The sequence below is a fragment of the Chelonia mydas genome, chromosome 5 (assembly GCF_015237465.2).
Source record: "Chelonia mydas isolate rCheMyd1 chromosome 5, rCheMyd1.pri.v2, whole genome shotgun sequence".
In the NCBI taxonomy this organism is placed as follows: Eukaryota; Metazoa; Chordata; order Testudines; family Cheloniidae; genus Chelonia; species Chelonia mydas.
In genome coordinates this window covers 41,073,573-41,086,724 of record NC_051245.2, presented here as the reverse complement: position 1 = coordinate 41,086,724, position 13,152 = coordinate 41,073,573, and the positions used below count along the sequence as shown (strand labels likewise).

At 42.1% G+C, this 13,152-nt stretch overlaps 2 protein-coding genes across 5 annotated transcripts in view; one reads left to right on the top strand and one right to left on the bottom strand.

Annotated features, from left to right (window-relative positions):
- NLN (neurolysin) overlaps nt 1-4,771 on the bottom strand; it is a 69,274-nt gene extending 64,503 nt beyond the window's left edge. Inside the window, exon 1 of the mRNA XM_007058998.4 lies at nt 4,648-4,771. Within this exon, the coding sequence (XP_007059060.2) occupies nt 4,648-4,688 (41 nt within the window). The 5' untranslated portion in view covers nt 4,689-4,771. The remainder of the gene's footprint in view (nt 1-4,647) is intronic.
- A 51-nt stretch (nt 4,772-4,822) lies between these two features.
- Nucleotides 4,823-13,152, top strand: part of SGTB (small glutamine rich tetratricopeptide repeat co-chaperone beta) — a 36,089-nt gene continuing 27,759 nt past the window's right edge. For 2 of the 4 annotated variants that reach the window (XM_043546964.1, XM_007058997.4), the window contains exons 1-2: nt 4,823-4,944; nt 6,483-6,604. In XM_043546964.1, the coding sequence (XP_043402899.1) occupies nt 6,505-6,604 (100 nt within the window). In that variant the 5' untranslated portion in view covers nt 4,823-4,944; nt 6,483-6,504. Of the gene's footprint in view, nt 4,945-5,048; nt 5,210-6,482; nt 6,605-13,152 lie in introns of those variants that run through there. The other 2 variants (XM_043546961.1, XM_043546963.1) reach the window with 2 other exon arrangements.

The window sequence follows — 13,152 nt, the reverse complement described above, 5'->3', positions numbered from 1 at the left end:
CACATGGCCAGGCAGCTCTGCACACTGCCCCATCCGCAGGCACCGCCCCTGCAGCTCCCATTGGAACACCAGAGGGGGCCACTGGAGCGCATAAGAGCCGGAGTGGTGCGGACCCGCGTGGTGCGGCCCCCAACCCTGTGCCCTGGCCGGAGTGGGACCAAACCACTGGTGCAGCCCCCGACCCAGCAGCCTGGCCGGAGTGGGGCTGAGTTGCGTGGTGTAGCCCCTGACCCAGCGCCCCAGCCAGAGCAGGGCCAAGCTGCATGGTGCAGCTCGCAGGCCAGCTTAAAACAGCTTGCGGGCCGGATCGGCCTGTGGGCTGTAGTTTGCCCACCCCTGATTTAAACCCTTCTTGACACTATGGTGAAAAAGATGATGTTGGCAAACGGTATTCATATTCGTTTTGGTAAAATCAGATGCTGACTCTGAAATCTCCACTTTGTCTATGATGAGTTCTCACAGCTAGAAATTTGCTCTGAATTGAGATTTTCATTTTCCCTGTAAGTTGTTCTAAGGAGAAAAGTAATGTAGGGAATTTATATTACTATGGGTTCTGCAGGCGTATGCTGAATTTCTGATGGGATGTGATGCTGACAGAGGTAGGTACCAGCTTTTGCTAAGGCTTTAGGCCTCAGCTGAGCACTGACAAATTCATTGCTGGAAACCAGTCTGTTTCACCTGTGCATTTGTATGGTTAAGATGAATACTGAACTTATAACAATGTGTTTAGACTTTATGAAATGCTTGCAAATTGCAGCATGCATTAATCTCACTTATTATATCAGGGGTAGGCAACCTGCAGCACATAAGCTGATTTTCAGTGGCACTCACACTGCCCAGTGTGGCCACCGGTCCGGGGGGGCTCTGCATTTTAATTTAATTTTAAATGAAGCTTCTTAAACATTTTTAAAACCTTATTTACTTTACATACAACAATAGTTTAGTTATATATTATAGACTTATAGAGACCTTCTAAGAATGTTAAAATGTATTACTGGCACGCGAAACCTTAAATTAGAGTAAATAAATGAAGACTCGGCACACCACTTCTGAAAGGTTGCTGACCCCTGTATTATATCTTTATCACATGCTATAAGGCAGGGGTGGCCAGCCTGAGAAGGAGCCAGAATTTACCAATGTATATTGCCAAAGAGCCACAGTAATAAGTCAGCAGCCCCCCATCAGCTCCCCAGCCCCTCCCACCTGCCGGCAGCCCCCACCAATCAGCACCTACTCCCACCTCTCACTGCCCACCACAATCAGCTGTTTCACATGCATAGGAGGCTATGGGGGGGAGGACAGAGGAACGACGATATGCAAGGCTCAGGGGAAGGGGCAGGGGCCTTGGGGGAAGGGGTGGAGTGGGGGTAGGGTTTAGGGCAGAGCAGTGAGCACCCCCCAGCAAATTGGAAAGTTAGAATCTATAGCTCCAGCCCCAGAATCAGTGCTGAGGTAAGGAGTTGCATATTAGCCTCTGAAGAGCCATATGCGGCTCTGGAGCCACAGGTTGGCCACCTCTGCTATAAGGTAATATTTAATGTTTTGCTTTTTAAAAAACTTTTGGCCTGAAACTGAACCCAGTCAGGAGGGATCGTCTTCTAGCCATCAAAAAGGCTTATCAAAACTACGAGCCACTGTGGGACATCACAATACAAAGACTTTGTTAACTGCCCTTTCACATCTATAAAGAGGCTATACGCAAACGGGCTCTTCCTATCAGCTTGAATTCTGAAAAAAAAGAAATAAAAATAGCTGATGAGGAAATTTTTCATCTCTCTTTTGCTGTCTGGACTCTTATGTAGACATACCCTCAACTAGACACCCGCGGCTGGCCTGTGGCAGCCAACTTGGGCTCGTGGGGCTTGGGCTGTGAGTCTGTTTCACTTCTGTGTGGACTTCCAGGCAAGGCCTGGAGCCCTGGCTCTAGGGCCTTGTGAGGGTTCCACAACTTGGGGTCCAGCCCAGGCCCAGAAGCAGAGCTTAATTTGTGCCAGGTTTGCCAGGGCTGAGCCCTGGCACCTCTAGGCTTGGCAGTTTATATCCCCGCTGCCACCTCTGGGCTTGCTGTGTCAGTTATGAAAATATAAAAATTGCTTGAGTCTCGGTACCTAATTGCTTAAGCCCAGCACCTCTTTCATTACAAATTAAGTACTGTCCAGAAGTCTACACAGCAATGAAACAGCCCCACGAGTCCAAGTCAGCTGGCATGGTCCAGCCACGGGTGTCAGTTGCTGTGCAGACATACCCTGACAGGGCCAGAACTACGAACCAGAAGCAGAGATCCTAGGGTCAACACTGGTTAGCCCTAAAAGACATTTAGTGTCGACAGATCACTACAACTGTCACCTTTTCAAACCACAGACTGTAACTCAGTTGTGTATATATGCTTGCCTGCTTTAAACCTTGTAATAATGCTAATTTCTTTTTCCTAGTTAATAAATCTTTAGTTAATTATAGGATTGGCTACAAGTGTTGCCTTTGAGAAATCTAAGGTACAAATTGATCTGGGGAGGTAAGTGAGTGGTCTCTTGGGACTGGAAGCAACCTGAATATTTTGTGATCTTTGGTGTATAGCAACCAACTTGCCTGGGTGACAAGATAGTCTCTTTGGGCATTCCAGTCTGTCTGTAACTCCATGGTAAGACTGTTATGATACTTTAGGGGTTCATACTTGTTACTGGGTTGGTAAATCTAATTATAGAACATACAACCAGTTTGGGATCCCTGCCCTGCTTCTTGACAGTCTGCCTTGAGGCTGGCACTCATGGCCATGAGCCACTCCAGACAGTCTGATAGTAGGATTTCCCCTCACATGTCCGAGTTCAGTGTAGCTGCTCTTGTTAGCTCAACAAAGGTGGGGACACTAAAGTAAAGATTGGCAGAGGAGTTATGAAACAATAAAAATTACCATATTACTTCCACTTCTATTTACAAACAGATAAAAAAGCAATACTTGGGAAATGAAAGAGATAAAATTAGTTTTTATGGAAAAATCACAGTGAAGCATTAGAGACAAAAACTTCTAAATTTAAAACTCGTAAAAAGGATGAGCATCCACTTGCGGTTTCAGGTACCACACCTGCCCCTTCCTGTCCTTCTGCCAGTTGTTAAAAACACACTTTTTAAAAAAATTCTCTCACCTGTTTGAAAAATCTAAACAGGGGAAACTAAGTAGCTTATATATAGAAAAAAACAGTGAAAATGTCTGTACACAAAGTTCTGTAAATACACAAACAGAGAACTCCCGCCCTCCCCCCCTTTTTCCAGTTTAGTGACCTTCGGAACTACTTACAACAATAGCAGGTAAACACTTTTAGTACAGAAATTTGATTTCTAAATTGATAGTGTCCCTTTAACCACAAGTGGACATAACCAAAAGCTCTGGGACAGGACAGCAATGACAATGTGCAAGGGATATATGTATCATTTGTATTATGTACACAGTATTTGCATTACTTCTCAAATGTCCATTAATGGAAAGGTCACCTCTCATTTTCACTCAAATTTAGTTCCATTCAAAACAAATATCTTGTTTTCTCATTACGGCAAAGTATTTACATTGTGAACCCTTCCATTGTCTTCCCTTTCTCCATTACATAAGCTTCCTGACCCCGCCTTGAAGGTCTCTTGTTCCTACTTTCAAGGCCCTGCGAGGAATGCCCATCCTCCTTCATTCATCTCCTCCAGTGATACCTCATTTGTCCACTTCTTCCACAACAGTCTACATGCCTTTTTTCACACTGCCCTGAACATCTATCCTGAACTGGCCCACAAAGAGACAACCCTTTTCTCATTTAAAACCCTCTGCTGCAACTAGCTGCAGTGAGTTAATGACATTTATTTTAATATATAAAATTAGAAATTGCTCCATCTGGCTGCACTCATGCCTTTGCTGAAAATATCTTACTGCTCTAACCACATCTTTCCTCCGTGTCTCCACTCCATTGTTTCTTTGCCCATTTCTGTTGTTACAGGTCTGGAACTAACTAGACTGCAAGAATTTCAAGGCAGAGACCCTGTCTGATCGATACTGCACCTGAGGGTGCTGTAAATAACAAGGGTTATGTCAGGCCGTAGAAAGTCTGACACGTTGAAGGAAGCAATCCCGCATGGTTTAATGTTTCTTGCACTATTATTTTCCTGGCCTCTCTCATCTGGGGCCTCTGAACGTGCCTTGACGAAACTATCACACACAAATCCAACCGCCTTTGGGGGAACCAGATTTTTTTCTCTCCTGAGCTGACTGGAAACCAGAGCAGCTGCTGCCAGGCTACCCCACAGAGGGACAGACAGGGACCCCACCCCCGGTTGGGGAGAGGCGTGGGGGCAGGGGCGCCGCTATGGCTGTGTGCAGGAACGGGATGACCCCGCATAAAGGGAGGCGGCGCAGGACACGCCCTCCTCAGTGAGAAAGGGGTTTAGGGCAGGGGTTCGGCGGGCAGGGGGCGTAGGCAGGACCCTCAGCCGCTCTTGTCCAGCCCAACACCCCATCCCCACCGCCCCTTCAGATACCCCGCCCCCCACCGTAGTCGCCCTTATCCAGCCCGACAGCCGCATCTCCCCGGCCCCTCAGACGCCCCGCAGCCACCGCGGGCCCCGCAGCAGCCCGAGACTCTCCCCCAGCCGCTGTCGGGCCCCCGACGCTACCTGCTGACCGCTCGGCCCGCAGCGCTGCACAGGGAGAACATGGGGGCGGCGGGGCTGCAGCTGCTAGGGGCGCCCGAGCCCAGGCGCACGCTCCGCTGCCATGTGCCCGCGGGCAAGTGGTGGCTGCTCTGAGCGGCGCATCCACTTCCGCCGGCCGCGCCTCCCCCACGCTCCCCCCGCCCCGGCGCGGCAACTCCGGAGCTCCTCTGCCAGCGCCGTGGGGAGGGAGCATCTGGACAGGGGAACCCTGCGGCAGCAGTCAGCCCTGCTCTGGCCGGGCTTCTCGCCCCTTGCACGGTAAGGGTTCCGCCACCGTCCTCCGTCCCCAGTGCGGGGGCTGCGCTCTGGGCGCTCCCGTGCCGCAGCGGGAATAACGCTGCCGCCTGGGGGGAATCGGGCTCTTCCAAGAGTCTCTCCGAGAAGGGGGAGTGCAGCAGGGCATCCCTTGTGTCTCCTTCCCCGTGCGAGGCAATGCCAGGGGAAGGTCTCCCGGGCGGCAGCCGCCCCCGTCCGTCTGCTTCGGACCCGGGTACCACACCCTGAGCTGGGGCAGAGCAGATGGGTGAGAAAAGCCATTTCAGCCAGATTGGCTAGCTGCGCGACTGAGCGGGTTGCCAAGGAGCCCTGGGGCTGAACATGGGCAGCGTTGGCTGGTGCCTGCCCCTGCTGAGCTTGTTGCGTTGCCTTGGACTGGGGGAGCCTGTCAAATCTAATATACAGCATGTCAATGCACGTAGTGAACCATAGAAAAGCTAATGGACAATGATCTTTAGAATGTGTGTATTATATATGTCTTCAATTACTTAGATTCCTATGAGTGTATATTATTGTGATCTTTGCTGTACCGTATACAATGAAACCTGCTCTACTGCATGCCTCTTCTTTCAAAGGATCACTTGAAAGTAGGGTCAAAATATCCGGTATATTTTGTAAGATTATTACTTGCACATCACCTCAAATAGGTAACCCACTTCTGCTAGGCTCCTGAATGGCTGCTTAAGATGGTTGAACCACATCTATAGTATAACCAGTATTCTATAAACACAGATGCTTTTTACAGGTGTGGCCTTTTGCCTAAATGTTAAATCTCAGATTTTCTTTTTCTAAAGCATAGTTAAACACTGCTCTTTTTCAAAAATAAATTCTGTTTAGTGGTTTAGGAAAAAAACTCAGAAAAAGTTAAAACTAATTTTCCTCCCAAAGAGAAGTTATATAACTCCTAATAGATGCTGAATGCAAATCAGGCTGAGTCAGCAGCATGTCACTAATCACAAGTTTGCACTGAGGTCACAGTGTTTTAGTTTTCAGTCTAAAAAGAAAATAAGCAATTCTGTAGCACAGTATCAGAAAATGGAAGTGTATAATTATGCCAGTGGTGAGACATCTGTCCATGTACTTTTAAATTATTTTTTATTTGAGTGAGTTCCTGCTTCCAGTTGCATGTGCTTTAGTAATTAAATCAAAACTGTATTTTTGAGCAAAATTAATTGATTAAATTACCCATAACAAACTTTTATGAACTCCTTCAGGAATTAATACAAGGAAGTCCTATGACCTGTTTTATGCAGGTGGTCCTACTGGATGATCACAATGGTCCTTTCTGGCCTTATGATTTATGAATCTGATTGAAATAAATAAATGTATAGTGATACCCTTCTTGATATGCTTTTTGATGAAGATCCAGTGGTGCATATTTTGTACATCCAAAATTCTTAGTGAAGTTAATGGGACTTTGGGGTGTGCAGAGTATTCAGGGATTGGCCCTAAAGTACCATTCTTATCAATGTTAAAAATGTCTCTATATTTCTTTTAATATTTTTATTTTTATAATTTAGGTGAAGTTCATAAGCTTCTAAAATGTCATCAGTCAAACGCCTAGTATATGCGGTCATCCATTTCTTGAGAGAACAGAGTCAGCTGGATGCTTTCACTTCAGATGAACAAGAAAGCTTGGAAGGTAAATACTGAAGGCCACATATCTGTATGCTAGGTTGGTTGACATATACATCATGACAAAAAGCAATGTGCATGAACTATATTCATTATTCATGTTGTCTTATGATAAAATTATTGTATTTTGTCTTTTGTATGTCAGGAAGTTGTTAATATTTGAACAATTTATTTCCTTATCCTGTAGATTCCAATATTCTCTCTGTCGTTTTATCTATTTCCAAGGAAAGTTGCCAATTTTGGATTAGGAATGGGAGGAGTCGGAGTTTCACAAAAACTTTGTGAAATGTTTTAGAATTTTTGTTATTAAAGGAAAAAGATCTTCATTCCTGAAATAGATTGAGATTTTACATGTCCACAAGATTCTAATCCTAAAATCTGTGTAAATTTGAAGAGGTCCTAAAGTTATTGGCACTGCATTGTCTTATTTCTGAGCAACTAGCACTTTCAATTATGCTAAGGATTTAAATTAGGTAATACCATTGTCCCAACCACTGGGGGGATGATGTGGACTGGCTTTTGTCTCACTCAATTTTCATGCCTGATTTCCCTCAATTTTTCATATGTGCTATCATCTGTGGATAACACACTGAAGAACAACACTTTTGTCAACAGCATCTGTATTGGCAAGCAGGGTCGGGGCAGGGGCCGGAGTGGGAGGGGGGCTAAATCATGAGCAGCCATATTCTACCTTGGTGCACATGAAGAGCTCTTGTTAATGTTAATAGGAGTTCCATGTACTATTTGAGGACAGGCTTGGGCCTCTGAGAGTGAATGCACAAAGAATGCACCATTTATATGTCTTGACAAACATGTTTTATTGTAAGAGCAGTATTGCGGAAGAGGGCAGTTATCAGTGATTGCAAGTATCACATAGTGGTAAGGATTCTCAACAGATATATTTTTGTCTTGGCAAAGGAAGATAAAGTTACAGCAAACTAAGACCACTTTACTCCTGAATAGGAACATCCAAATAGGGGTTTAACATGCTTTAATTTGTATGCATTGACTTCACACCTTTAGTTGATTCACCTTAATTTTTTTAAGTGCCCCCATGCAGACATGCCTTTACCAAAGTTTTGAGTATGGTTAACTCCTTCCCTGCTGACTTTTTACATTTTTTTAGAACCTGGTTTAGTGTGCACTCTTCTTGAGCCATGTTTAAACATATCGTTCAATCACAGATTCCCTGCTTGTGTAAATGTGGTTTCAGATATGGTTTCTACTAGACTAGATGTGTGTAACACAGTTGTTCACTAATGTGGACAGGAAAGAGAGATTTGGGTTTTCTATACTGTTGTTTTTAAAACATATTTTAAAGATTCAGTTTAACAACAAAAGCTGAAATAGTCAGTGCATTTGATATGTGATGAACAACTATATTAATTTAAAAATCCCAATACCTGTTAAGAAACTTATTTCCAGTTGATAAAAAGGCCACACTTTTAGAAATAAAATTATGAAGTAGGAATTTTTTATTCATATTGTTTTTTAATAAAATACTGTTAAATGTTGATGGTTTGTAACTAAGAAGTGCTAACTGATCACTTATTTGACACAGATGTTGGCTAGAGTTGCCCTGAGGCAAATGAACTACAGTTTTAACAGAAAAGGAGTACTTGTGGCACCTTAGAGACTAACCAGTTTATTTGAGCATGAGCTTTCGTGAGCTACAGCTCACTTCATCGGATGCATAGCAAATAATTGCAACGGCTGTATATAACTGGAGTGAAATCCTGGCTCCATTTTGATGTCAGTGGGGTTAAGATTTCACCCTGGTTGCTTAGTATATTAAAAAATTACACATTGTCAAAAGATCAGTCTCTCCCATTTTGAAAATAAATATTTGTGCTTTGGCTCCACCTTTATTTTTAATAAAGTATTTAGTTTTGGTTTGCCATTTGTTTTAACAGAGATTTATTTTCTAAACAAAAGTGGGTTATAATACTTTTAATGGCATGTAAATGCTCAGAGATAAAATTGAACATTTCCACAATTGAGCATATTTTAACAGAGAAGTGAAGTCCTAATTTTAGAGTTTTATGTTGCCAAAAATATGGTACCATATGCTACATTGTACAATATACAGCATCTGTGCCAACCAATCTGCATAGCTGATGCTTTTTTAGCAATAGAAGTTAACTTTATTTTATGTGAAATAAATGTCACACCAAATCTTGCCCATGAATGTGTGAACATAGCTCCCAACAAGGCTGTGAGGGAAGAATTTGGTCCATGCAGTACATGGGTACTTTGTGTACCTTGCAGTGTGCTGTGGGGTTGTAAAGCATTGTATAATTGTTAACTATCAAATACCAAACAAACTATACAAAAAAAAAAAAATCAACCAGTTGAAGACTATCAAAATAAAAGTATAGCATGCTTTTCAAAGCCATCTTTTATTGATAAAATGTACTCTGATTGGCTGAAGCATACAAGTATATCAGACTATAGTTGAAGTTCACCCCAGTGTAGAAGGACTGCTCATTTGCATGTTTCATTTGTGACATTCACTCAGCTGCATAAACAGAAATCAGAGGGTGGACTGAGGAGGTGACATGCACCCTGCCATTTCCAGGATCTGGATCTGCTGTGCAGCCAGGACAAAGTCTCTGGTTGACAACTCCTCTGGTACAATGGAACTCTCAACAGCAAGAGTAAAGATTATCTGTGCATGAGACACAACTTTCATGTGTGGGTGGGGAATGGCCTGAGACTGGAATAAACTCTCCCAAAAACTAAGAACAACCCAAACCTCAATACGTTCTGCTCTGAGTGCAAGATGCATTTCTTTGATCTTACTTCCTCTAATGCAAACACATAGCAACAGATATATGTATTTAAAATAAATAAAACCTTACCAAAAACAAGACTCTCCACTACAAATGCTTCTCCCTCTGGGGAGAGAATGAGAGAAAACAGTCACATAATGCATTACGGGAAGGTGCTCAGAAACTATGGTGATGAGCATGGTACGAAAGCCTGAATAGAATAGAATAGTTCTCTTGCACCTGATTCTCCAGCGTATGGATCAGCAGCTTCAGTCCTTCCACCTCATTTATGCAGTGTGTTTAAATGGCTGCTTTTGTTCTTCCCTTGGCCATTCCAGCATCTACGCTTCATTGCTGTCTTCAGCACCTGCGTATGTGGGATCAGTGTGTAGTTTTGAACTGGAATTATTTGGGGGAAGTTTTATTACTAATTATTACATGAGGTCAGACTAGATGATCACAGTGGTCCCTTCTGTCCTTGGAATCTGTGACCTCTCGATACACTGCACCAACAGGTAGTGTAAGAAGTGATTGATCCTAGTAAGGGCCACCACCGCAAAGCCTGTGATTTAGGTAAAGCAGAGGGACTTGCACTGGTCCTGTGAATCAAGGTGAATTTCACTGAGGGCTTAAGTGGTGTGGAAAACTTTGCCTAGCCCTCTGCTCTGGGGTGAATTCATCTGCCTGTGACAGTCAGATCGCAGGAGTATGGTAGTTGGACAGAGAGCAAGTGGCGTCTATTCCATGCAAATATCCTTCAGACAAATAATTGCAACGGCTGTATATAACTGGAGTGAAATCCTGGCTCCATTTTGATGTCAGTGGGGTTAAGATTTCACCCTGGTTGCTTAGTATATTAAAAAATTACACATTGTCAAAAGATCAGTCTCTCCCATTTTGAAAATAAATATTTGCGCTTTGGCTCCACCTTTATTTTTAATAAAGTATTTAGTTTTGGTTTGCCATTTACATAGCAGCAGGAGACTATCATTCAGTGGGAGGAAAACGTCTGTTTCATTGATTTATCCCGTAAGGGTACTAACATTTGTTAAACTTATGGCAGAGGAATTATAAAGATTCAGATTGTGTTAATTTTTCAATTAAATGGGAATTGTGGGAGCTCACTGTAATATATGAGCCAGTTATTTCTACCGTGGAAATGTATTCTAATATTAATAATACATCCAGAATATTTGATGTAAGCATAATGTGATCTGATAGAATTGAGAGTTCTCTTCCCCCCTTCCTTGAACAGAAACAAACAAGAAGAGGAGCTAGGAGTCGTCACATAGACTTAATGCGTTTCCCCCCCAAAAGTGAGAAGAGTGAAAATTGAAAAAAAATTTTAAGTGTTTTAACCTATAGTTTCTGTTCTAGGCTGAGTTAAAAATGAGGTGAGGCATTTAGAAAAGGGATTGCCTGAGGATAAAAATAAGTGTGATGGAGTATGTGTCCTCCCACCGCATCCGTGGCCACCCCAGGAACTGCTCAGACTCTCTTCCTTTAGTGTCCACTCAGTATAACTTAGTCAAGTCCCCTCCACCAACATCTGTACAGTGCAAAGCAAGAGTCCTAATTCCTATGACCTTCAGCCCCTATTCATCAGGGCTCTGAGAGGAAGAGAGGTCTTGCTTCCTTGGGATCGCCTTCAATCTGGGCACAGCTAATCCTGTCCTCCCCACAACACTTCCTAAGTTTTATCAGGCTAGTCAGCTGATGCACCAGTTAATTCCTTAACTCACCCAGCCTCCCCCTCTGATTCCTTCCTATTTCCTCAATCAGCTATTGCTGGGGAAACTAATGAGGCTACAGTGATCAGAGTGCTGATTCGTCTGTCATGACTCAGCACTCTGTTGCAGATGGGTTGCTGAGCTACCCTCCAAGGGAAAGCCTGAATTTATTATTTATATATGACAGTTAATACTTTATATTAAATTGTTAAGAGAAACTGGATACCCGGTTCCATTGATTCTCTGGTAGGCATTATAAAAGTACTATTAATATAATTCACATTATTGTTAATGGAATTGTGCATGTAGTTTTCCACAGAACATGTACTGCATGGAAATGCAGTGGGATATCTTCTGAGGTGAAAGGCAAGTAAAATAAGATTTGAATATAGGTTACAAATAAAATTGGTTTGAAAGTCACCAATTCACCATTAGATCTTCATTAACAAGATAAAATCAATATTCAGTTTACCACAATTACGTTTCTTGTCGTTGAGGTCTAGTGCAAGGAAGAGAAGGAATTAACTCAGACCCTGAATTGTTTTTTACTGAATGACACAGAACCTGGTTAACATTACAGAACACACAAGCAAACTTTCTGTGCAGCGTGTTAATAATTAGCCATGTACCCAATCAATATTAAAGAGTCATTGTCAGCATAAAATATGTAGGAATTTTACTTACTTTTGTTACTTTTAACTTACTATATGTTATAATTAAATAAATCTATTTTACATTTTACCATTTATGCTGGGTATTTACTTTTAACATTTCTCTCAGCTGGGACGATAAAAAACAGACTCCTTAACATCAGTTATTGTTAATTTTTAGTAGATTTTCCTTTCCGATTCCCCTACACTAGCTCAATATTATCATTGTTCAGATTCACAATGTCACATCTGAAAATTAAAATTAGAATGGACCCTCAACACCCAAGATCCTGATGCCCCCTTAACTTTTGGGAAGTTCAGACCCTGATTTGAATTTGGTTTCTTGAGGTTATCTCTGGTTTAAATTTAAAAAAAAAACCACCCTGTTTTTATTAAATTTTATTAAAATATTTAAAAAAACCGATAAGAATAAGTTTCTATTCATATCCGTTTTAAAAAAAAAAACATTTCATACCCTTTTTCAGTTTTGATTCTAAAACTAGCAGACAGTGTACCTTAATGGGAGTCATGCTGCTGGATTCCCACACAATGTGTTTAATACTTGCCCCATAACCTTAAGATACATGAATGAGACACCCTCTCTAAGCTATGTATAAAGATTACAGTCTTTGACTGTGTCTGCAAACACTTAAGCATGTCACTGATGTGCAGTCCTATAGACATAATTGGAACTGTTTACATGAGTAAAGTTATGAACTTGCTCAAATGTTTGGAGGATTGGGGCCCGCTGATCCTGGGAAGGGATCTGCTCTTGTGGATCCTTAGGCTCGGGCATCAGTGGGACTTTGTGTGAGTGCAAGGGACTTCGCAGGTGGATTCCTTTGCAGGATGAGAGCCTATGATTAATGAGCAGCTATTAGTAAAAATCTTTGGTTTGCATAGTAAAAATGGACACATTTGAAAACAGTAATTATTACTTAGATATTTCAGTTTAGAATTGGCCAATCTTTTGTGTTACACATAATGTCAGAAATGTGGTGCTTTCACGCATCTAATTATATGTAGTAGACAATTATAAAAATAGCAGTTTTTTATGTGTAGCTGGTTTATATGTCTGCATTACATATATATATGTACTGTTTTATCTTGTTTTTAAATTTAGTCGTAGGTCAAAAATGGAATTAAAAAAAAAGTGAGTATTAAAAGAAGTGTGTCTGGGTTAGGAATTAAGTTTGGTGGCTGAGCTATATCTAGACACTAAAGAGCTTCTGCCTCTATTGCCTTGCAAAGTTGCCTAGTAGAGACTAAATAGGTTATTTATTTTTTCTTTCCATTGGGGGAACTTCTCCAAAGAACTGCCTTTTGTTTTTAGGCTTAATTTGCCAACAAATATGTCAGGAAGTGTACCTTTGCCTTATTTATTTTCAGTTTTATTAGTTAGTT